Source organism: Ambystoma mexicanum, chromosome 13 (genome assembly GCF_040938575.1).
Source record: "Ambystoma mexicanum isolate Mex_15411 chromosome 13, UKY_AmexF1_1, whole genome shotgun sequence".
Lineage (NCBI taxonomy): Eukaryota > Metazoa > Chordata > Amphibia > Caudata > Ambystomatidae > Ambystoma > Ambystoma mexicanum.
In genome coordinates this window covers 737945921-737971993 of record NC_090938.1, presented here as the reverse complement: position 1 = coordinate 737971993, position 26073 = coordinate 737945921, and the positions used below count along the sequence as shown (strand labels likewise).

The window sequence follows — 26073 nt, the reverse complement described above, 5'->3', positions numbered from 1 at the left end:
TACGCCTGGGGCCTTCACCTTGGGGGGAGGGTCCGAGCCTCGTTCCCCCTCTGCCGGAATCTTTGAGATCGACCGGGGCCTCTCCAGAAGCTTCGCCGGGTTCTCGGACTTCCTCTTACCCGAGCCAGAGTGTTGGCTCGTGGTTGATGGCGCCGGGGAGGATGCGCCCTGCCTGGCAGCCAAGGAGCCCGACCGTTCGGCGCTCCCGGTGCCCGCGGACTCGCGGTGCTTAGCCTTTTGTTGGGCCCCCGTCGCCGGGGCACCCTCACAGGACTTAGAAGACCACTCGGACTTCTTTTTCTTCTTCTCGCCTGGTGGGCTCTTACCTTCCAGCCAGTTGGCGAGACGGAGGTGGCGATCCTTCATGGCCCGCTCCGACATGTTTCCACAAAACGCGCAGTCCTTTTCCTTGTGCGTCTTGTCCTCATGGAGACAGTAGAGGCATAACGAATGCTTGTCCTCCTTGAAAACGTTCTGAAGCTGGCATCCAGGGCAGGTCCTGAACAGTTTCCCGGGAGTCGAGCTCCCTTTCTCCTGGGCCATGTCCGGGGTAGGCCTCGGAACTTCTGGAATCCTCCAAAAGCGTAACTCGACGAAATCTTCACCCTTGAGGGGCGTAGAAACTCCGAAACGGATCCCCGTTGATCGGATGTAGAAACGGTGGAGCTTGAGGCTCTATTTAACCGACAAAATTAGAAAATCTCATGAAAAAAGCGCGAAAACGCAGCAAAAGCTCGAGAGCTACAGCACGAGGACTCCCAACACTTGAACGTGCAGTAAAAATCTGAGGATGGCTGCCAGGGGCGGGGCTTAGGGAGAGGGCAGTCATTGGCTGGGGGCAGTATGACTCAGAGACCAGTGATTGGTTACCACTGAGAAAGACAGATCAGAAACAAAACTGATACTGATTTTTTCTATACCGAGGATTCCCGGCCTGACGACGGGGAATGTTCATGAGCATGTGAATCCATGCCAGACCCCATGCTGGAGAAGTAAACCTTCCAACAACCTATTGTAGATAGTGTGTGCTGGGTCTAGAAAGGTACAAAATGCAAGTGAAGTCAATTTCACTTCACTGCTCTTGGAAACAGTAGTTTCACCAAGAGAAGGTATTTAAACCTTTGGGAAATTCAAGAGAAACTTCCCTGTGCCACTGCACTGAAGGTGCTGTGTGACAATGTAAAGATGATGCCTATGGAGTTTGTCAGACTCCAAAGTCAAAAGAACCACAGAGTCCAAATCACAGAAAAAATACATGAGAGAGTGGGAAAAAGGTCTCACTCTCTCCACGTTAAAAATTAAAAAGTCCTAACGTCCAGCAAAAAGAGCTGGGGGTCTCTAAGGTAGAAGGGAATTAGCACATTTCTGAGAATTCTCCCTAACGTTAAAGAATGCTAATTTAAAAGTGACAAATAAATAATTATTTATAACTTGAACTTTGAATATAAGTGTTATTTGGTTACTTGTATTGATAGATTTCATTTGTACAGCTCTACAACTCACATTTACCCCTCTTGAGCTAGGTCTGGCTGCTCAGTCACACTACCAACTTCTGTAGTACAGACCTATACCAAAAGGTGGGTTACCTAACACCAAGCAGAAAAGTCTTGTGTAGTCTCACAGAGCGTGGCTGCACCAATTCTTACCTAACACTAGGGATAGTCTAGTTTACAATCTTTGTGCAGACAATCTCCTATTTAATGCAATATGTGTCTTATGCCATACCCTTACCATCCTTCTGCCACCCTAGGACTTGCCCTTGACTGCCAGTCATGCTTACCACTAGAAGAGTGAAGGAAAGAACATGACGACGTAGGTTGTTTAGGAGTTGGTCAATCTCCCTCCCCATTTGAACATCTACTGGCTTCGCCATCCTTCAAAAGTATTTTCAAAACTCGGGACAAGTTTGCTGGAGCAGTATCTGGAAGTGGGTGATGGCGGTTATACCCTGTGAATTCAATACCCAGTTTGTTCCCTGTCAATATAATGCATCACTGCTCATGGACAACTGTACAAGACTGGTCATTGGTTATTGTGGAGACAGATCTGACCTTTGCACATTCTTCATTGAGACAGTTGTGCACTTTGTGACAGACTTTCGTCTATCTTTTTTGATGAGGACTCCCAGCTATCAGAGTCTATAAGTGAATTATTTTGAGACTTTTACAATCTACATATAAAAGGAACGGAAGCCAGACAAGCGCTTACCTTACACACTCCGTGAAACCCTCCCGAGCAGCAATGTGCATGGGGGTGTCTCCGTGGAAGTTGACGGCGTGGATGTTGCACATAGCATTTAGCAGCTCCTCTGCAATCTCGGCACTGCCAGTGAAGGATGCCCAATGCAGACAGATATTGTGCTCCTGGGAGGCAGAAAGAGCAAGGCAGACAGTGAATGAGGGCAGAAAAGAAGCCAGCAGGGCAGGAGCAACAGATGGAGTAGATGGGGAAAATAAAGGAAAGGGAGGAGTTAGAAGGAAAGAGTGCAGGAAGAATTGTCCCAAAAGGATGAAGGGATGAGGAGGATGCAACAACAGAAGAAGGGGGCAGAAGAGAGCAGAACACAACAAAAGAAAAGGTGGGACCCCGGAGGCGAGTTAAGAGAAGTAGACAAGAGGAAAGAAGAAAAGGTACCAAGATGGTTTGAAGGACAATAAGAGTTGAGGAAAGGTCGAAGAACAGGGAGGCGGGGGGTGGAGGGGAGAGTGAGAAAGACAAGACATAGCAAAGAACTCAATTGTCACTGTACACAATATCACTGCATTAGCTTGATGGTGAGGGAAGGTACGGATGGCTGGAGGACATCACAGCAATTAATACAAATCTGTTAAGAGTAGGAGATGGGCCAGCAGAGCACTAACTATGCTTTCAAAAACCATGCACGAAGTAGAAACAAGTGCAATGAGAAGACACTACCGTCAGACTCATTCCTAAAAACATGCCTCATAGTAGGGCAGAGATCAGACGAAAAAAATGATAAGACATTGTGACTGAAACTGTGCCCCAATCAAAAATCTGAAAAATGAAATGTGCCGAGTTATCCATATTTTAAGAAATACTTCCTTGTCTGCTTAGGGGAAGGTTACTTGTGAAAGGTCACATTTACCATGCGAATGATCGGAATTGCTTAAGGAATTTTTAGAAGTAGACAATACAACACCTATCAAATTAAGCAAATTGAAAATAAGGAAAACACAGGCTTAACCTAGGTGTTAGGCAAGATTGTATGCAGTACCCTTTGGGAGACTACACCAACCTTGTCCTCCTGGCAATAGGTAACCCAACCTTTTGTACAAGTCTGTACTACACAGTTTGGTAGTGTGGCTGAGCAGCCAGGCTGATCTCAAGAGGGGTCAATGTGAGCAGTAGGGTTTTTACACCGAGATTCACAGTGACACGTATCCAAGTAAACGCTTACACTCAAGGTTTCTTGATTAAACAATTATTTATTAATTTAACAGTCAGTTGAATAAGCCTTCTTCAGAAGAGAGCAATATATCAATAACACACACATACACTTCAAAACACTCTCTTAGTTTCTCTAAATCAGCAAGTACCCATTTGGGATGTCACACAGATGCTTCCTATACCCTGAGGTGACTTAAATATCTAGGACACTGTGGACATTAATATATCACTGGTACATTTAGACCAATACTGAGATTGGTGTCAAAGAAAATGGTTTGTAAATAAAGCAAAGATTAAGCAAATATTCTGAAGCAGGTAAGTACTTTTGAACCTCCAAATGCAAAGTAAATTAACCCTTTCCTGGAGAAAGGTAAAGCACAAAGTCAGAGGGAAGAAGAGCCTTTCAGGGAACCAGGCCAGCCAATGTTAAGTTAGCAAAAGTCTAGGTGAGCTGAAACACTTCTTGCAGGCAAGTAAAAGTCTTTCACAATGTTTTAGAAGTCTTTGTAGAAAAAATAGAATCAATGTAGGGCCACAAGCTGGGAGGCTTGTGAGGGGCAAAGCTGCAAGCAACTCTCTGCAAAGCAACCAAGACAAGTCTCAACTGAGAGCTAGCAAGGTCACACAACAAGAGGTAAGTCCCCTTAGTTTTACAGTACCTTTGGCTAGAAGAAATTGGTTCCAGCTGGCTTCTGTTCCTGTGTAGGTCTGCAGATCCTGTTGTTCCTGGGCCTCAGTCATAGGGACAGGAGGGAGGGCATCTGGGGACTCCTGCACTACAAATTGAAGGTTGGTGGCAGCAATGGGCAAACTTCAAATCAGCTGCACTTCGTGGTTTCAGCTCTGCTCGACTCTCGCAAATAGCACCACTGCGGTTCTCGGATACCACTATGGACTTTCCTGGCATCTGGGGTGGAGCACCCAGTTGAGGTGGCTCAGGCTTGGTCAGTCCTGCTTCCTGGGAGTCCAGAGGATCTTCCTGGAGCTCGGGTCTGACTTAAAAGAAACGCACACAATCTGTTGTTCCTCTCCCTGGCACTTCGGTTGCTGCAGCAGCAATGGAAGTACAGCCAGCTCCGAGAGCATTTCCAGATGAGTTTGTCATGGGGTCGATGGGTCCCACCAGCCCAAGGGGAGGAGTCGTCCTTTGCAGGTCTTCTCTAGTGGAGGCAGATTCAGAGCTTTAGCACAGCAGCAGGGCTTCACCAGGCAAACCAACGGTCCAGGAGTTGCAGCAAGCATCTCTTCCAAGTTCTTCTTCGAATTCCTTTGTCCAGTGGTCGACTGTGCCTTCCAAGCAAAAAGCCTCTCCTTTTATGCAGGTCTCTCCCATTCATTTGCAGCCTAGCTGTCAATCACACAGCAGGGTGGCTGTCCTCCAAGTACCCAGCTGGACAATCACCTTTGGGTGCATTCCTCTAACCAAGAGAATTAAGCACAGTGAGGTTCGAGCACCTCCCTCACTTCCTGGCCCTGCCAGACATACTGGAGCCAGAGGCGGGCTTCACCAGTGAATCACGCCGAAGACAAAATTAACAAAGGGACCAAACCTGGTTTGTTGTGCAGAGTACATCGCTAGAAGGACCTTTCCAACAAGAAATGGTGAAAAAAGACAACCGGGCCATTTTGACAAAATGGCACCCATGGGGGCCTTACTGCAGCTGCGAGTGCAGCCCACGGTAAAAGCACACAATGGTAGTAAAAAGTAAACCACTGCCACCAGCCATTAATTGTAGAAAGGGTTACATAAAAATGTTACATGAGAAACTAGACAAAGGGGATACTAAGTAACCCCCTCCAGCACCCTATGGTAAGATAGTGTGTGCTGGGTCTAGAAAGTTACAAATGTAAATAAAGTCAATTTCACTTCACTGCTCTTGGAAACAGTAGTTTCACCAAGAGACTGTATTTAAACCGTTGGGAAATCTAAGTAACTTCCCTGTGTCAATGCACTGAAGGTGCTGTGTAACACAATGTAAAGATGATGCCTATGGAGTTTGTCAGACTCCAAAGTCAAAAGAAACACAGAGCCTAAACTACACAATTATGCATGAAAGAGTGAGGAAAAGGTCTCACTCTCTCCAGGTTAGAAATGAAAAGTCCTAAAGCCAAGCAAACGTGCTGGGGGTCTCTAAGGTAGAAGGGAATTAGCACATTTCTGAGAATTCTCCCTAACAGTGGGTGGTCAGGACAGACTACATTGGTTTGGAAAATGTGTGCAGATGGACCCGCAAAGATGCCCATCCCTGGAAGCAGACCATGTTACACTAAATGCATTAAAGAAAATGGATAAAGGAGCAGCAGCGTTGGGGAGAATTGTTATTTCTTGTGCCAATTCCCCTCAACCTGAGAGACCCTCATCACTTTTGCTGGATTTATGGGATTATTTGCTTTACACTTCTTAGTGAGTGCGTTTTTTTAGCACTTACTCATTCTTTTTGGTCTGAGATGAATGTTGGGGAAATTTATCATTTTAATGCTTCTTCCCATCTCCTAGTGACACCCCAAGCAGTTTTTGCTGGACATCTGGACCTTTTTCCTTTCAGCCCTGAACGCGTAGAGTAGAGTATTAATTACATTTGTTATACGCCCAGAGCCAGAGGTACCACAGCGTAGTTACAGACAGTGGTTGAATACATCTTTATGATAAAACATGGTAATACAAAAAACAGTGGTATTATTAATTACAATGTATATACAAGTGGAGGATGGAGGTCTAGTCAATGAGGGTGAGGGGTCTAGGCTGGCCTAGTATTGGTTGAATAACCAAGTTTTCAGTGATTTTTTTGGATTGTGGAAAGGAAGTTTCTGTCTTGATGTTGGTGGGTAGTGAGTTTGTGTCTAGGCGCAAGGACTTTGAAGCTGCTGCCTCCCGCTTTGTCTCTTTTATAACGTGGGATATCGAGGTAAGTTTATTGTTGGATCTGAGGAGTCCGGTCTGGGCTTTCTTATTGACTGTGTTGATACGGTATTTGGGCGCTTCGTTAGCAATGCATTTATACGTAATGCTTAGGGTTTTGAATAGTATCCTAGTTTGTATAGTGAGCCAGTGATTGTCTCTCCTGATATTGGAAATGTGTTCAGATATTTTTATGCCTAGGGCGGCTCAGAGGGCTTTGTTCTGCAATAACTGAAGTTTGGCTATGTTGGTTTTGGAGGTGCTAAGGAAGAGGATGTTACAATAGTCGAGCTTCGATAGTATAAGTGCTCTGCCTAATGTGACGCAGTTGTAAGGTGAGAGAAATTTGCGGCTTAGGGAGATGAGTTTGGATGTGGAGGCGGTGGAAGAGGCTAGTGCGTTTACTTGCTTTGACATGGTTAAGGAGGCATCTAGGTAGACACCCAGTGTCTTGACTTGTTTGAGTACAGGGATTGGGGTGCCATCAATGATGAATGATTTATAAATAGGCTGGAGTGAGTCAATTTTAGAGGATGAACCTCCAGTAGCTCAGTTTTGTCATCATTGAGGCAAAGGCTATTATTCGCCATCCAGTTTTGTATAAGTGAGTATATTTGGTTGATGAGAAGTGAGTCTTGCTCGTGATTGCCTGTTAGTGGAATAAGGATCTGTGGGTCATCTTCAAAGTTGGTGTAGATGACACCCATGGAATCCAAGGCTGAAAAAAGCAGCTTTGTGTAGGCATTGTACAGTGTGGGGGATAGGCATGAGCCTTGCGGGACGCCTAAGGGAACTGGTATGGGGTCGACTGATTCTTTGCCAATGGATACTCTTGATGTCCTGTCTGCTAGGAAGGATTTGATCCATTCGGTGGCGTCCTTGGACATATTAAAGTTATGGCTAGAGTGTTGCAGAGTTTGTCATGGTCAACCAAATCGAAAGTCGCTGAGAGGTCCAGCAGCATTAGTAGGCAGAGTTTGCCTGCTTCTCTGGTGGCATCCATTTAGATTTTCAGTTCGAGAAGGGCTGTCTCGGTACTGTGGTTAGGGGGGAATCCTGAATGTCGGCCCCCCACTAGTTGGTGGTGTTTTAGGTGGTTTTGTATTTGGGAGTACGGTAGTTTATCTAATATTTTCAGAAGAAACGGTACAGTTGTGATAGGTCAGTAATTCGTGGGGATTGATGGATCTAGGGTTGTTTTTCTTAGGAGGGGGGTTACCCAGGCTTTTTTGATGCTGATGGGAACTGTATTGGTCTGAAAGGAGGCGTTAAATTCAGTGATGATGGGTGTTCGGGCAGGGGCACAGAGTATGAATAGGTGTGAAGGAAATTGGTCTTCTTTACAGTTGGAAGCTTTGAGTTTTGCTATAGTATCTAGCACTTCTTTATCTGTTACTGGTGTGAAGTGGAAAGGAGTGCAGCGGTTTGTGTTAGACAGGTTAACTGTGATGTTAGGTGATGTTTTTCCTGCTAGGAGTGTCTTTTTGCTGTCAATTATTTTTTGTAGTAGTAAGATTTTGGATGATAGGGCATCGTGTATCGTGGTACACCAGTCTTTACTGGCAGTGGTGGGTGCACTAATTGGGCACAGATTTTCTAGTTCTCTAAGGATAGAGAACAATTCTTTACTGTCTGAAGAGGCATTGGTGATACATAGGTTAAAGGCGTTAGCTTTTTGGTTGATTATGGCCGATTTGTAGTTTCTATTGGCTTCATCAAAGTCTTTAGCTGATGGAGGAGTGTTAGTTTTCCTATGGAGATGTTTGTGCAATATTTTTATACATCCAAGGGAGACTAGATCTTCATTGAACCAGAAAGAGGATCGTTTATCTGGCCTTCGAGGTTTGGTGAAAATGGGAGCAAGTAGGTCAATAGTGTGGGTGAGGCTTTGTTGGTAACGCTCTGCTAGGTAAGCAGGGTTTTTGGTATTTGGAGTCATATTGGCTAAGGCTTCAATCAGGACAGGGGAAAGGTTATCAGCTGTGAGCTTTTTGATGTTTCTGGTTTCATAGGTGTCGGGTTATTTGGAGATGGTGTGGCCTGAGTTGTTGTTGTTGTTCAGTGTAAAGTTGATGACCGAGTGGTCTGACCACTTAATGGGGAGGATGGAATTGATAGTGGCCTGTGAGTTAAGAGTGAGGAGCCAATCCAGTTTTGTACCTTTGGAGTGGGTGGGTTCATTAATCGGCTGCATGAAATTCATGTCTACCATAGCTGTGGAAGGCTGATGCTTCAAGATCTAGAGGATCATTGAAGCCTAAGTTCATTTCGCCGAGAATGATGCATTTAGTGTTGGGTTTGATAAGGGGAGTTAGTAATAGGGGAATGTCCAGGTTGGGGTGAGTATTTTTATTTGGTGCCCTATACATTACTAGGAAGTTGGTGGTGGTTTTGGGGTTGGATGTGAATTTAACTAGTAGAACTTCGTAGCCAGGGATTTGTTCCATAGGGCAGGCTCCGATTTGCAACAAGGTTCTGGCTATTAATGCGACTCTGCCTCCTTGGGTATTGGTCCTGTCTGTTCCAAGGATATTGAAATCTGGGGCATAGCGATAGCTAGGAGTGGGCCTGCAGCGGCTGTAATCATGTTTCAGTGACTACCAGAATATCAAGTTTTTGGTCAACTATGAGGTCGTGGATTTCCATGACATGGGCTCCGAGGGAACACGCATTGATGAGTGCGCCGTTGACAGTGGTTTTGGGAGTGGTATTCGGTGATGTTTTGACTGGCATAGTGCTTTGGTTGGTGGTATGAGTATTGATTTTGAGGTTGGTTTTAGGTATGGTGGTTTTCTTGGAATTGTCTTTATATTGGCATTTGTACGAGGTAGTGTCTGGTTTGGTAAGATGGTTTGTGGTCGGGGTGGGAGTGGTGGCTCGGTGGGTGGTTTTGGTTCTAGGCCTGAGTCTATTGAGCCTATTACCCAAAATGGGTGTAGTTTTGGTGATTGTCTCGTATGAGTGGTGGTGTTTGGCGGAGTTCTGACTAAGGCTCTGGATAGTTGTGTTAACTTTACTTGTGGTATTGGAGTAGGGCTTGTTTGAGCCTGCAGTTAGTGAGGGGAATGGAGGTAGTGATGGTAGGAAAGGGCTGGGACAGGGGATTAAGTGGTGGCACTGACATCCCAGTTTGGCTAATCCTTCATTGATCGTGATGAAGTGTCCACCTGTGCATGAAATGGAGTGGGGTATTATGCACAAAGGGAATATGATGATGGTCAGGAAGACCAGCATTATGTGGATATAGTGTCTACGGTAGGTGTATGTGCTGTTGTGAGGTGGACTAAGGTTGGGAAGGGCTACTACATTCAATTTCAGTGTGAGCCGTAGGCTGGTTCAGTGGTTGGCATGGTTAACACAGAGTAGCCGGATGGGCTATTTCAAGAGGCAATATAATGGGCACGCTGTGAGCAAAAGGATAATGCAACTTGTGTAGAAAGTACTAATCCATTATTGTACTTATGGATACAATGCAGTGTGATCTGGGTGAGAGTAGGCTATTACATTAGTTGAAGTAGCGGGCACAAAGTGAGTATTAAAATAATGCACTAATCAATCCAGTACAGTAGCAACTAGGTGAGAGAAGGCTATTTCCTTAATTAAGGTGGTGGACACAACATGAGCATTAAGAAGTTGTACTAATCAATACAATGCAATAGAAACCAAATAACATAGGCTATTTCATTGTTCGCTGGAGTGTGCACAGAGTGACCAGTAGGATGGTTCAGTGGGCAGTGCAGAGGGCATAAGATAGGCCCGTGGAAGTTGCAGACTATCAGCATTTATGGAATTTCTATATATTGTCAAATGGCACTGTGGTTGGTAAAGAAGCAATAGTGTACTTCATGCGGGTGGCAGAATAGCTCGTCTGCAGTGACTGAGCGCAGCGGTATTCTATTTGGTCCTGACCCGTGCATATAGTTAATGCAGTGCTTGGTTATTCAGCGGATAAGGGCTTGAGGGCAGTCAGAACTCAGAGGTGGGTGGTTGTATCAGGAAGTTCGTTCTACATTAGTATAAATACAGAGAGGTGGTTTCGATAAGAAGAAATACCTTAATATTGTCAGACAAGGAGCTTGAGCCGTGGCGCCCGTCAGCAAACAGGAGGCAAACAGGGCCTTTAGCTGTTCTTCAGTGCCGGCTCTTCCGCCAGCCGGCAGATGACTGATCATAAAATGGATGGCATTGCTTAGCAACGCTGGGGAAGCACATCCTCGCTTTCGCGCCACGACCAGCATTTTGTTTTCCAAATTTAATGTTGGCGCGGTGCGCGGAGCCCTAATAATGCACTGCGGACTGCAGATGCACAGGAAGGCAGTGAAGGGTGCTCCTGATGAGGTCTCTGCTCAATATCCTGCAGTGGTGTGCAGCATTCCCATCTCTGATGCTGCAACAGCCCAGCAGGCGTGGTCTGCGCTGATGGGTGTTGGGTCGTGGGGAATCAGGTGAGCTCTTGCAGATGATGGGTGCTCCTGCCCTCTCCACCTCGATGGGGATTGCGAGGAGCCACTAAGGCAAACAGGGCCTTTAGCTGGCCTTCAGCGCCGGCTCTTCCGCCTGCCTACCTGTACTATGGAGTCTGTCTGCGCCATAGATCTTAAAGGCATCTGTATTTTACTACTGCAGCAAACAGTTCCTTATGGGCAGTGTTGCTGGGGACCCTTTGGTCCTCCTTTAAAACTCTTTCTATATCCTAGAGTAACTACAGTAAGGATAGAGGGATACTTCGTATCTCTCCCAAAACTGTATAGTCAGAGATTGGCACACACCACCTTCAGTGGAGTGCCAAAGGGGTACCTAGTATCTCCCTTCTTTCTGCCTTTGTGTCTTTTTAGTCACATCGACAATCGCCTAGTTATGGCTGGTGGCAGTGGACGTGTTCTACCAATTATTGTGTATTTATTATACTGCAGGCTATGTCCATAGCCTCAGTAAGGCACAACAGAGGCACCCAAGCACCAATTTGGGACCTCCCGTCTTTTTTCGCCATTACTAGTGTGGTTATTCTTGGTTACCCCTTCTTCTAGCATTCAGGGAGGGGAGGTCAGTGCGTGTGTATTGCCTTTGGTGGGAACCCGTAGGTATCCCCACCTAGGCTCCAGAGTGTCTGGGCAGGCAGGAAGTGGGGGAGGAGATTACCACCCCACTGTACTTTGCCAGAGTGCCTGAATAGGTCGAGCTCTAACAGGCGGTCTGGTTGTCCTGATTGGACAGCCAAACTCCCCTTTCCGTAAAATGCTGAAAGAGATTGCAGAGGAGCGTTTGCTGGAACTGTATAAAAGTTGAGACTTTGTTAGGCAAGAATTGATGTAGTAACCCTGTGGAAGACTACACAACCCTTGTACTCTTGGTAGTAGGTAACTCACCTACTGGTATTGGTCTGTACTACACAAGTTGGTAGAGTGACTGAGCGCACAAGGAAGTTCACGATTGAGTTCCGCTTTGCCGCTGAGGAACGCTGCTTTTCATGTGCTTCGTGTGTTTTCCTGCTAGCTGTCAGCTGATGCTACGGACTTTTGCTACAGACTTTTTCCTGATTTAATCAGGTAATTGATTTTTGTTCAGCAGCCCAGTGACTTTGCCTTTTGGCACTGCTGCCTGATTGCTCCTGTTTGATTGCTCCTGCCTGATTGTTTTGTTTGTTTGTAGCGCTTTCCTGCCCACTTCAACCCTGTGAGTGACTGTTGTCCCGCCCAGGAACTGGTGAACTTAAACAGGCATATAATCTCCATGCACGTGTACAGCGCGCGCGCACAAGGAAGTTCACGATTAAGTTCCGCTTCGCCGCGATGCAGCAGCCGTGGCTCTTCCTCTCATAGTTCCCGGGACCTGGATTATTCCAGTAAAGTAAGCGCCAAGTTTATTTGGTAGTTTGTTGTTTGCTGGTCCTTGAGGCTGGTACTTTGTTCATGGTTTTCATTCCCTACTCATTAAAAACCAATATGCCTGACACGATTCCAAAAATCTTTCAAACACAGCTACCCCCTTTCACCTTGTCTCCACGAATTCCTGACATTCACGCTTCAGCTCAACTTAGCGTGACTATGTCACATAAAGCTAATCTTTGGCCGATTTTGCACAAGCCGCAGTTTGAGACGACTGGTGTGATTTCCGAAGTGGTATCCAACTCCATAGCTCAAACGCTTCTCTGTACTCCTGGTCCCCCTCTTGTGGGCAATCATATTGAACAAATAATTTCTGATAAAACAATTCTGGCTTCTCTGAAGGCAAGAAATGTAAGAAGAAAGTTTAGTGAGAGATCTTTAGCAAGTATCTCTCCCATTTCACCAATAGCCCTGGACAGCTCTAGCATCTCAATTTATGCAAGTCAGTGTGAATCCCCCACCTCCATGCAAATGGAGCACCTTGGTGCCCCCATAATTGACATTTCACATGAGTCTTACTCGACACTCTCGAATTCCGCCATTGCATCATTTGCGCTCCCTACTCCAAGGGCCGAAACCGCCCTCGTGTGATTTGCCCGCCTTACCGCCCAATATGCTTGAATTAGCTCTTAATGCGGTTAATACTTCTGTTGTAGGGTTACAAAAACTTTTTGAACTGATGCAAGAAAAACTAAATTTCGAGGGTACACAGTTGGAGGAGATTATGCGCTGGATTCATTTTCAAAATCATAGTCCAACAGTAGCAGTTTCCCCACCCCTTAACATCTGTCAAAGAGGCCTCAATTATAACCTGTGGCAGTTTCACTGTCGAAACCTTGTCTCCTTTCACGGCTCCAGTGGAAAATGTCAACTTGCCATTTTGGGTTCTGTCACCCAATTACCACGATTCACTAATGTCATTCGAGCTACTGAAGACACCATAACTCCTGAGACCCCCGTTACTTCCACAGCCAATTTGCCAGTGGAAACTCTGTCTAGCGGAGAGGCTGAGTGTCCACCAATCGTGCCTCCTGCGAGACACATTTTAGGTTCTCGTGGCAAAAGACCGGAGACAAAAATCCCAAAAACCTTACTCTATCATCAAAAAAACAAAGAACCAGCCTGCGCGCAGAGGGAATAAGAACACCCTCAATGCCTTTTTTAAAGCGATTGTGGCTCGATCCCTAGTGCCTCAACGAAGAAGGTTCCAGTTTCAGTTGTTAATGGTGACTCTACTTCCAGGTCCTTTCTTCCCACAAAATCTACTATAACCTTGATTGATCCGCCCAACAGAGTTTGTCCCTGAAAACTGTTCTTTATCTCATGTGCAACCTACAGCTAGATGCGCTGGTCGAATCCTTGACACATTTAGACCAGGGGGTCACTCTGGTCACTGAAAATTACAATTAAAAAAAAAGTGTGTCATTTGGTCCCACCAATAAGGCAGCATCCTTACTTACAATGGAACAAAACCTTGGGGTGACATTGCAACTGAAACAAGCAGTTGATAAGTATCTTGAAGAAAAGTTTGCGGATGTTGCCGGTTGCAATGCCCCCTCGGTTTCCCAATTGCAAGTGAGCCATAACTCTCAAATTAACAATGCTCAAAGATTCACAAGAAACGACCCCTATACAAGTGAATTGCAAATGCCAACTGAAAAAGTGTCTCACTTACAATACTCTGATGTGAGACCAGTTGGCAAGAATAATTCTTTTAATGGTTGCATGCCTAAAACTCCGCAATCTCTGCAGTATGTCTCAAAAACCCCTAATTTCTGCTTTATATTAAAGTGTAGAGAAGGGCCTTATCCTTCTTATGATCTCAACAGAAGGAGTGTTTTGAACATCTTCAGAGATGTGGTTGAGTTACAAGATGTTAGCTCTCGAGACATTGAACAAATTGAGTTCAGTTCTGACATCTCTAACTCGAGCATTCGTCTATGGATCCCATCTGGGTTAGTCGCAAACACAATCTGGCAAGCAAAAATGTTGCTATTTGAAATGGGTTTTCTGTTGGCTCAGGATCCGAAAGATATCTCAACTCAGCCCAAGGAATACTTTTCAAAACTTAATATATATGAAAGTTTTCAGCGGGATAACCCAAATGGGGCCGGAGCACAAAGGGCTGCATTCAACGTTCAGAATTAACCACTAACTAAAGAAAATGTTAATGTTTTAAGAATTGCTAGCTGGAACACAAGAGGCCACAGTCATTTGCAAACTTCTATCAAAAACCTTCCTGATGTATATCATCTTTTGTCCTTACAAGAAACATGGCTAACCGCGCCACCTGTGTGGGATGGGTATGGCGTAATCCTGCTTCCAGCATTGTTAACTAAAGGCAGACCGTCCTCGGGGCTTTTAGTAGCGGTAAACCGTAAATTAGGCCTTTCGATTACATCATGGGCAGCTTTTAGTATTCATCTACAACTGGTCAAAGTTACTACTGCCTTTCACTCCCTGGCAGTTTTGAACGTCTACAGAAATCCTAGTGCTTGCTCAGATGTAGACTTTTAGAATGGTTTAACTGTCTTACTAGATATTGTAAATATTTCTGCAATTACATCGTATACCATTATCATGGGAGATTTAAATATGGATTGCACTAACTCTTGTCGTCAATCAAAGGAAGGTAAACATTGGTTACACTATATGAATGAGAGAAACTTTGTTATGGTTAATGGATCCATCAAGGACGATACTCCAGCTCAACCGACTTGGTATCGAAATTGCAGTAGAAGTACCATTGATTACATTTTTGTTGATCAGAGTTTGTTTAAATGTTAAGGGTATTTGTATCGTGCACCGTCACCAACGGAATTGGTCTCCAGGCGCTCTGGCGGATCTGTAAGCGATAAGGTGGGATGGGTTAGTAAGGTGAAAAGGGAGTAGGATAGTGAGAGGAGTGGTGTTCTGCTGGCAGCTTCAACTCGGTATACACCGGGTGCTGAGCTTTGGTGCGGGTATCGGATCGGTGTCAGTCCACGTGTGCTGTTGTTCCGGCTTATGTGTTGTTGCAGTGTTGTGAAGTGCGTGCGGCTTGTTGTGCGAGAGATGGTTGTGTGAGTTTTTTGAGTGCGATAAGTATGCAGAGTTTGAGTTTATATTGGTTAGTGGGTTACCTGGCCTTTAACATGCTAACATTCACTGCTCTGTCCGAGTGTGGCACTTGACGGCCCCCACAATCCCATCCAGATGCGGTGCAGGCCAATGTTCAGAGCTCCATCTAGGTGTGGTCATGCCACCATTTACAGTCTTATCTAGATGAGGTGCAGGCTAGTGTTTAGAAATCTGTCTAGGTGTGGGCATGCTAACACGCACACGTCCATCCGGATGCTACGCAGGCTGGTGTTCACAAGTCTAAGTGTGGCACATGCTAGCATTCAAGTTTCTTCTAGGCACGGGCGTGTTATCCTTCAATCAATCTTATCCAGATGCTATGCAGGCAAACATACACAATTCTAAGTGTGGCCTATGCTAGCCTTCAGGTTTCGCATAGGTGCGGGCATGCCAATATTCAAAGTCCCATCCAGATGCGACGCGGGCCAGCATTCACAACTCCATCTAAGTGTGGGCATGCTGACATTCAGGGTTCACCCAATTGTGGGCTTGCTAACATTCAAGGTCCTATCAAGATGCGACCCACGCCAATATTCACAACTCTATCCAAGTGCGGACATGCCAACATTCACAATTCTATCCCAGTGCGGGCATGCTGACACTCAAAAGTCCCATCTAGATGTGACGCAAGCCAATACCCGCAACTCCATCCAAGTGCGGCCATGCCGATGTTCACAATTCTATCTAGATGCGTCTGCCGGTCTGGATATGGTTCATCCGGTACGTACGAGTGGGAGGGTCACTTGAGGGCTTTCGTCTGGGCCTAGGTATGTGATCAGTCTCTGGAACCTTCCTTTTGTGGCTATTTTCCATGATATCTTATGCTCTGTCGAGTGGTTGGTTCTTTGGTTTGAGTGTTTGTCCAATTTGAGAGTGGCCGAGGTTGGAGTTATTTTCATCATTGTTTTAATGTCTGGGCATTCTAGTGCGTCGCTGTTGTGGTTATGCTGTGAAGAGCCATGAATTGAGGAGTTTCCTGAATGCTAGGTGGTTTGTTGTATTCCGTATATTCTTAGGTAGGTCATTCCAGGTTTTGGGTGCCTGGTGAGAGAAAGAGGATCCTCCAAGTTTTTTGTTGTTGTAGGGTTTTGGTTCCAGGCGTATGTCGGTGCTTGATCTTAGTGTTCTTGTCGGTTGATGTAGGCGTAGTTTGTCGCTTAGGAATTATGTGCCTTGTTTGTGTATTGCTCTGTGCGTGATGCACATGGACTTGAACTTTATTTGCTGTTTTAGTGGTAGCCAGTGTAGTATTTTTAGCGCGGGTGTGATGTGTTCTCTACTGGGTAGCTTGAGGAGGAGTCTGGCTGCTGCATTTTGTATGCGTTGCAGTTTTTTTAGAAGTCGTTCGGGCATGCCCAGGTATAGGCTATTGGCATAGTCTACTCTTGACATGATCAGAGCGATGATGGTAAGTGTTTTGTTGGCGAACGACAGGAACGGTAGGCTCCTTTTTGCTGCTCGCAGGAGGAAGAAACATTTTTTGATTACCGAGTTTACTTGTGGCTCCAGAGTGAGGTTGTTATCCATCGGGTCCCCTAGGTTTTTTTACAGTTGATGATGGTTCTGGTGGGGTGCCGAGCTCTCTTGGCCAGGGGATGTAGTTGATAGTCTCCTCCCTTTTTTTGAAACAATCATTATCTCTGTCTTGCCTGGGTTGATTTTGAGTTGGTTGAGGTTCATCCAGTTGAATATGTCATGAAGGCAATTCTCTAGTGTGGTGTTTTCTTCTCGGGTATCTTGTATGTTGAAGATCATTTGAGTATCGTCGGCATAGTTGTAGCATGTGAGGCCGTGTTTTTTGATGAGTTTGATTAATAGGTACATGTAGATGTTGAACAGACGCGGGGAGAAGGATGATCCTTGTGGTACTCCGCACGTGGAGTCTCTGGGTTTGGATTTAAAAGGTTTCATCCATACTGTTTCTGTTCTGTTTGTTAGGAAGGATTTGATCCATAGTAGGGCATTGTCCCTAGTCCTTCTAATCTCTTTATGAGGATGGCATGGTTGACAGTGTCGAAAGCTGCAGACAGATCAAGGAGAATCAGCGCGGTACTGTTGTCCGAGTCTGCGTTTGTTTTTAGGTCGTCTCATATCGAGAGGAGAGCTGATTCTGTTGCTCTCATAGGTCTGAAACCAACTTGTGCCTGGTCTATGAATTCTTGGGTTATTTGGAAGACGTACGTTTCTAGCAGTTTGGGTATGTTGGAGATGGGTCTGTAGTTGGATAAGTCCTCTACATTTTCTGTTGTGTCTTTGAGTAGTGGCTTTATGTAAGCCGATTTGAGGGCCTGCGGTACTTTACCTATTGAGAATAAGAGGTTGAGGAGGTTCCTGTGGTATTCCATGGGGGTTCCTTGTTTGAGAATTGTTTTGTATATGTCCGGGGGGCAAGGGTCTTCAGGAGAGCCCGATTTGTTGCTTTGGTTTACCAGTTTGATGAAAGCCTCAACTGATATTTCTGGGAAGTTTCGTAGCTCGTTTGCGTGTTCGTCTGTCGGTAGCATTTGAGCTGTGATCGCTAGGTCGGTTTTGTATGGCGTGTTGGATGGAGGTTATTTTGTTTTTGAAGTGGTCTCTGAGGTCCTCGCAAAGTTTCATCGATGGAATTGGCGTGTTGTTGCAGCCCAGCGGGTTTTTTATTTTGTTTATGATTTTGAATAGTTCTTTTTGAGCGTTTGGTGCTCTGAAGATTTGGTTGTCGTAATGTTTCCTCTTCGCTTTTTGTATTTCCTTTTTATTTGAGCGGATCGGTTGTAGGAATTTCAATTTGTTTGCGGTGGTGTTGTTGGACCTCCATTCAGATTCTAGTTTTCGTTTTTTTCTTTTCATGGCGTTGAGTAGTGGAGTGAACCATTTTGCTGTAGTTTTCCTGTGTGATGGGGTGAAGGGCTTTTCTTTGGCGATGTCGTCTAGGGTTGTTGCGATCCAGGTATGAAGTAGGGCAACTTTTTTGTCAAGATCTGCTTCTTCCACGGTTGATGCTTGTGGTTTGCTGAGTTCCTAGAGCTCAGTTAGGTTAGAGTTTTTTATGGTTCTCCAATTTCTTTACATCATGATGGGTTGTTTTTCTTGTTGCTTTTTTGTTGGAGCGGCCGTTGTGATTATGAATGGAATGATGAGGTGGTCGCTCCAAAGTATTTGAATTGGGGGTGCCGTGGTGATGAGATCCTTGTTGGCGAAGATTGCGTCAAGTGTGTGCCCTGCTGAGTGGGTTGCTCCTTTGACTAGTTGTTGTAGGTTCATGGCTGCTAGTTGGACGGTTAAGGATTTTTGTGTGGTTGTGGTTTCTTCGTCGAACCAGATGTTGAAATCTCCGAGGATGATCAGATGATTGTACTTGATGGCTAGGGTGGCGATTGCTTCTGTGAAAGCGTCTATGAAAGTCGCATCGTAGGTTGGTGGCCTGTATATGAGTATGAATTTCAGGTTAGTTTTGGGGTTTACTGAAAGTCGTAGTATTAACGATTCGCATTTATCGATGTTTAGTGGATCTTCCATTTTGATGGCCAGTCGTTCCTTGTGGATGATCGCTAGTCTCCCCCCCCCCCTCTTTTGGATTTTTTGTTTGTTTGGATGCATTTGAAGTCTTCAGGCAGGCAGTTGAGGGTCATCTTGTAGTTGTCATTTAGCCATGTTTCGGTTACAAATAGGATGTCTATGCCTCCTTCTGACAGGAGGTCGTATATTTCAGTTGAGTGTTTGGACATTGACCTTGCATTTATTTTGTTTTGAGGTTATTTGTTGTTCAAGTTTGTAATTGTCTGTTCGTGGAGTTTCCGCATTGATGTCGGTAGGATGAAGAACGGCGACGGCTGCTTCTTCATTGAAGCGGTCCAGTAAGTTGATAACAGGGCTGATTAGTCTTGGTGTTACTGCTGTGATGACTACTTGGATGAAGATCAACGGTGGTTTCTTCATTGAGTCCGATTGTTGGGTGGGAGGTGGCATTGCTGGTTGTCGGTACTTTGCCGTATTGTGCGGGATGTAGTAGAAATCGATGTTGCCCCACTGTTCTTGTGATGTAAGGGGTAATGGGGTTGAGCCCTCCCACTCTCTTGTTGAGTGCTCCCATCTTTTTTCCGCGTGTTTCAAGAAATTCTTTGCATGTTCCGAGGTCTCTGTGTTGGGGTGTCGGTGTACCGTGGTTGTTGCGAGGTAAGGTGTGAGGTATAAGGATTTTTCTCTTGTTGATTTTGTTCCTGTTGTGGCTGTTTTAGGCGCGTTTCCTTCCAATGGGGCTGTTTCTTGTGGGTTCTGTCGGTGTTGTGTGTTCGCGTCTCTTGTTGCACGATCTTGCTCTCTTTCTCGGCATCCTTTTCTGGGTCGGGCCATTTTCCAGTTTAAGTGCAGGCGTAGTAAGGTACTTGGTCCTCTATGCTGTGTTGTGCAGTCGCAGTGACCTCAGTTTTTCCTTCTCTGGATACGCTGGGGTGTTCTCTGGCTCAGTGCTGCTTTTCTGTCGGTGGGAAGGGTGTGTTTCCTAAGGGTGCACCCTAGAACTAGAAACCCTAGAAAGTCCCTACAACTAATAATCACTGCTTTTCCTTGCAGTGACCCCAAGATGCTAACCCTTTCTTTTGTATGGCAAGCACCTAACATCAGAGTCGCCACTGGAAATTGTGGCTTTGGGATTAACAGTGCAAGGTCCAGAACAAAATGCACAGATGCTAGAGTTATCGAGTTTGAGAAATTGATAGAGTCTAACCTGTCTAATGTGGGTGTACAGTATACTGAGATTCTTGCTCCCTTTGTCCACACAATCACTATTCCAACCAAGAATTATATAAAGCATCACCATACTTATGATCAAGTGGTCAAAGAGAGAAAGACTGAGTTTAGACAACTTAAACGTAATATTCTTGCATCAGAAAATAAGGACCGCTGGCAATTACTAAAAAATGCCAAAACTTGCTTTAAGAACTGGGTAAAGAGTCATAAAGCATTAATGTTCCAAAAAGATAGCGAAACTATGGCTCGGGCAATTTCTAATAAGAACTCTGCACAAATGTGGCACCTTCTTGGAAACTATGCTCACAATAGAGATGCGGATGCCCAATTAAATTCAGTTAATGAACAACAGTGGGTCGAGTATTTCCAAGATCTCTATGCAGATCCCAAATTCAAACATTACCTATTTCTTCAAACATGGCCAGTTCTTTGGCATTTAGATTTCACCACTGCGGACATAGAAGAAATCATTAAGAAAGCAAGCGGCTTGAGGGCCGCAGGCCCAGATGGAATTTCTAACGCCATGCTTAAAGCTAATCGAGTCGAATGGGCTCGCATCCTATACCGCATATTCCAAACAGTTGTCACTTCCTGTATTATACCAACATCTTGGAATCATTATACCGATTTTCAAGAAAGGGGATAGATGTAATCCTAATAATTATCCTCCAATTGCCCTGTTAGATTGCCCTGGCAAAATCTTCTCCAAAATTATCCTATCTGAATTTAACAAATGGACTTTTATAAATTCATTACGAGATCCTTATCAGACTGGGTTTATTGCAGGGATGGGCACGCAGATTAATCTACCAACATTAAATTCAATTAAAGCACAGTGCCGAGTCACAAAGCAAGCACTATTCTTAGCTTTCATTGACCTGCACTCAGCATTTGACTCAATATCTAGAGTGCTTCTATTCAACAAATTGAAACGCGATCAATTCCCGTTAACCCTATTTGAAATCATTCTTGCTTTCCACTCCGAGACTTCCATTTGTGTTCGTCTGTCATTGGATGGGGTTTTGTCATCACCTATAGTTACCAACAGCTCGTGGGTTAAAGCAAGGTTGCCTTTTGGCTTCCTCGATTTTTAACTATTTCATTCATGATACGAAACAAATATTTCAAAATGTGACCTCTGATTCTCCAAAAATTAATAACCATCAGGTAAAAAGCTTAATGTAGGCAGATGACATGGTTCTCATGTCAAAAACCCAAAATGGTCTATAAAAACCTCTTGGAGCTTTCAATAAATATATCATACAAAATGAATTGAAGATCAATACCAACAAAACCCAAATAGTTATGTTTTCCCCAAAAAGGAAAGCTAAATCATTTGTGCGGTCCATCAGTCAACCAAATCTAACTGTTGTTCCCCAATATACATATCTGGGTATGATATTTGAATTGGCTAATCATTCTAATGGACAGTTGGAAAGAGTGGAGAAGAAGGTGGATACTGCCATTTCACAAACTAGACTAATCATGTACAAATACGGGATTTTTTTCACCCACAACTACTAGTCTAAAATGTGACATATGGGAAAGCACATTTTGGAAAAATATATTAAGACTACCACCGTCCATTCCGGCTTGCTGGATCCGTTATGAGATGGGTCTAATATCACTCCAAGCTTTGTACAAATGGCGCTTATGCTCCCTTTTTAGGCAATGTTTAATATCATCTGAACACAATATCCTCTTAAGGGAGGTTACAATTCACCTGTTTGCCACGACTCATACTTTTTTCACGACGTGGCTTAATACTGTGTATAGCGTCTTGGGAAACACGTGTGTCTCTATTGACACTTTAATAAAGAACCCGGATAAAGCAAAAATCCAAATTTATGCGTATGATTGGATCAAAACATGCGAGTTATGTTTAACTTTTGTGGATGGAGAGCCAATACGTTTTCCCCCCAAAAAAATTCATACCTTGCCGTTGTACCTTATCAGAGCACCTGCTGTTAAAATTTGCTCAGCAATTCTGCGACTACGATTTAACAACTGGCCGACCAGAGCACTATTGCTGAAGCGAAGGCTAATCGCAGTTACAGAAAGTTACTGTCGATTCTGCAACAATGCTGCTAACCTGGAAACACTGCAACATCTAATTACCCAATGTCCAGCATTAGTCATTCAAAGATCAAAGCACTTTGGAAGACACTGTCGGTATCTTGGTAATCTAGAACCTGAGCAATGTTGGTCTGTGATACTAAATTCGTCATACTTACCAATCCAGGTGGCAACTGCATGCTTCTTGGAAAGCCTGCATCTGGACAATGAGTTGGCTGTTAACACATAGTTGATCTTGATTTCATTAGGGTTATATATGTTGAAATGTAAACTACTGTGGAGTACAGTCATTTGCAAATGACAAATTGCCATATCTTTATTTCTGTCTAGCATGTTTTATTTGTTTTAAAAAAATAAATTTATTTTTTGAAACTTTCACTGTTTTTAATTGAATTTGTACAGCAGAGAATCAATATATTTAGTATAATTCTGTATAGATTATTGGCAAAAATTTATGAATTTAGTGTATGTGAAATTTTATGTGTGTAATGATTAATATTTTGTTTTGAAAGGTTGATTTGTTTCAACCGTATCAATAAAAATGAAATTAAAAAAAAGTAGAGTGACTGAGCAGCCAGACTTATCTCAAGAGGGGTAAATGTGAGCGGTAGAGCTGTAGCATCGAAATCCACAAATGCAAGTATCCAAATAGCACTTACACTCAAGGTTTTCTAGTAAAATAATTATTTAACGGTCAGTGTTAAATAAGCATTCTTCAAAAAGGGCAATGTGCAACAATAAAATTATACTTCAAAATACTTTCTCAGAATCAAGGCAAAGCAAGTACATACTCTTTAGAAATTCTACCTACACCCTGAGATGACATCACCAACTAGGACAGGATTGGCATTTATATATCACTTTTTGTTCTTTGTAAAATTCCAAGGTTGGCAAAGAGGAAAGGTTAATGGAAGGAAAAAGGTCATCAGGTTCTCAAAGCATGTGAGCACTTTTAAATCCCCCAATGAAGTCTAGATAAAACCTTTCCCAGCAATATTAGTTCAAAACCAATGTATCACCTGTGAGGGACAGTAAGAATCAAACTCAATCGGTTAGAAGAGTCCGCAGGGAGCCAGGACAGCCAAGGTCAATTCGGAACAATGTCTATGGAGCTGAGGCACTTCTTAGATAGATAACAGTTTTGCACAAAGTTAGATAGTTTGATGTAGAAATCACTGTTGGGCCACAAGATGTTACACTTGTGAAAGTTAGAGCTGAGATCAACTCTAGAAAAAACACTACTGCAATTCTCAACTGAGAAAAGAAAGCTACAGACAAAGAGGCAAGTACCCCTTAGTCAGAACAGTACCTTAGGTTAGAAGAGGAGGATCTAGCTGACTTCTGTCTTGGTTGCTGCGTTGCATATCCTGTGTTCCTGGGCCTTAGTCGTGGGGACAAGAGAGAGGACGTCTGGAGGACACCTGCACAGCAGTTGGGAGGTCAGCAGCAGCTACAGGCTCTTTTCAATTCAGTGCCCTTCGCGGTTTCAGCGCGCAGTAAATGGCACCACCACAGATCTTGAACACTGGTTGGGCTTCCTTCGCTCCTTGAGTCCAGCACTCTGGTGAAGTGACTCGAGCTTGGGTCGTCCTGCTTCGGGAGGGTCCTGGTGGGACTCCTGGAGCTTTTGGCCTGCTTACAGACGTTGGACTAGACTATGGATTTCTCGACCCCAGGCACTCGGTTCCAGCAGCAGCAAAGAAGTACAACCAGTTGGGGAAGGTCTTCCAGAAAAGTTTGTCTGGGGGTTAGTTGGTCCCACTAATCCAAGGGAAGAAAAGTCCTCTCCGGAGCTTCTCTTGTCGATTCGGAAAAGGTGTTTCGGCACAGCAGCAGGGCTTCACCAGGCAGTTCAACGGTGCAGGAGGATGCAGCACGATTCCTTTGGCGGATGTTTCGTCCAGTCGTCGACTCTGTTTTCAGTCCAGGAAGCCTCGCCTTTTATGCAGGTTTATCCCATTCATGCACAGCCTAGCCGTCACTCACACAGCGGGGTGGCTGTCCTGCAAGGACAGCCAGCCAATCAGGACTGGGTGCATTCAGGTAACCAAGGAGACCAAGGACATGGAAGTTTTGGGCACCTCCCTCACTTTCTGCCCTGCCAAACACACTGGAGTCAGAGGAGGGTTTCAGTGCTGAAGCCCGCCAAAGGCTAAACGAACAAAGGGGTTGAACTTGGTTTGGCACGGAGAGTAAAACCCATGAAAGACCTCACTAACAAGAAATTGCGAAAAAAGAAGACTGGTGCCATTTTCACACAATGGTCACCAATGGGTGCTATACTGCAGCTTAGGATTCAAACTGCGGTAGAAAACCACAATGGTAGGAAAATTCAATCACTGCCACCAGCCATTTAAAGTAGTGAGGTTAACATAAATGTTACATGAGTAAGTAGAAAAAGGGGCTACTAAGTAACCCCCAGCACTCCACATAAGATGGGGTGTGCTGCTCTGCAGAGAGAAAAAAGGTAAGTAAAGTCAATTTCACTTTACTACGCTTGGGAACAATAGTTTTCACAAGAAAAGGTATTTAAACCTTAAGAGAAATGTAAAGGATTTCTCTGTGACACTGCAGTGAAGGTGCTGTGTGTCATCATACAAAAGGTAGATGCCTATGGAGTTTGAGAGACTCCAAAAATAAAGGGAACACATAATGCAAATCAGATCAAAACACATGAGAGTGAGAAAGGTCTCACTCATTCAAGGATTAAAATGAAAAAGTCCAAGTCCAGCAAAAGAGCTGGGGGTCTCTAAGGTTGAAGGGAATTAGCACAGAAATGATAATTCTCCCTAACATTGCTAAAGAGCATCAATGGAATTTCAAGATTGCTCAGTTTCATTTCATGGTCACCAAACATCTCGATTTCACAAGGGACTGTCATCTAAAGTGATACGCATTTATATGCAGCGGTAACCCCCCAGAGTGGTCTCCCACTGCCAAGGTTTGCCCTGAGCATACATATTGTGCTCAGGCCTGCTGAGACCAGGGCATTATACATTTGTTGTTGCATAAAAAAATAGCATCATGCTTATAGTAGAGCAAAGGGCTACCAGACTATACCTAGTTAAACTACACAAAAAAGCGATACTAAAACAGAACTAAGTAATGTTACTTTACCTCTCCAAACGTAGGACTATTACGTTTTGGAATAGTTTGTCATTAAAGAACATTACCTTGAGGGAAGAGGGTGTGAGAGTTGAACAGCAGTTAATGCTGCTCTGATGGCAGAAAACGCAGAGATTAGATCAAAGCAGAGTACTTCATGGTACAATTAAAACACTCACATTATCTTGCAAAGTAACGTCGGCTCCCCTGACCAGCAGCATACGGATGACTTCAATGTGCTTGTGCTCTGCCGCCCATATGATTGGGGTCCAGCCGCCGTTATCCTGAAGCATGCAGGACACATGTGGAGAGAGTAGAAACAGATCATGATGGTGAGAAATGCGGAGAGGTAAGGAGGCAAAAGAGGAAGACATGTTGAGGGTGAGGTCAGTGGAGACATGGAGGAATACACAAATACGAAAAATGAGAAAAAAAAACTTAAGTGATGAGAGACAGAGAGAGAGGGAGAGGGAGATTTTGGGGGAAAAGAAACAGCCTTCGTGTTCAATTGAGAAGTGTGATAGGACAAGAAGGTACTCAAGGAAAAAGGCACATGCTACAAAGTTAAGCGTGCGAGTCAAGGATTTCAGAGCTTAAAGTGGAAGATAGTGCAAACACTTGCCCAATGGCAATCCAGTCTCTTCTCCTATGCCAAACCAACCAAATCGAGAACCTCATTGGTGCTGACTGCACCCTACTTCAAACCAAAGATTCCGTCTGTGGCCGAACTTTGGTCATACTTTGAACAGAAGATGCCACAATATGCCAGCTATACCAAACTTAAGCATCCATCCAATGCCTTACTCCGCCTGTTAGGCAAGTTTCTCGAAAGTCCAACTGGCGTTAGATTTC

General features: G+C 44.4%; 1 protein-coding gene across 1 annotated transcript in view; it reads right to left on the bottom strand.

Moving 5' to 3' along the window:
* Positions 1 to 26073, bottom strand: part of EHMT2 (euchromatic histone lysine methyltransferase 2) — a 346377-nt gene that overhangs the window by 82747 nt on the left and 237557 nt on the right. Inside the window, exons 19-20 of the mRNA XM_069635011.1 lie at positions 25401 to 25505; positions 2209 to 2363 (exon numbers count right to left, since the gene is read on the bottom strand). Coding sequence (XP_069491112.1) covers positions 2209 to 2363; positions 25401 to 25505 — 260 coding nt within the window. The remainder of the gene's footprint in view (positions 1 to 2208; positions 2364 to 25400; positions 25506 to 26073) is intronic.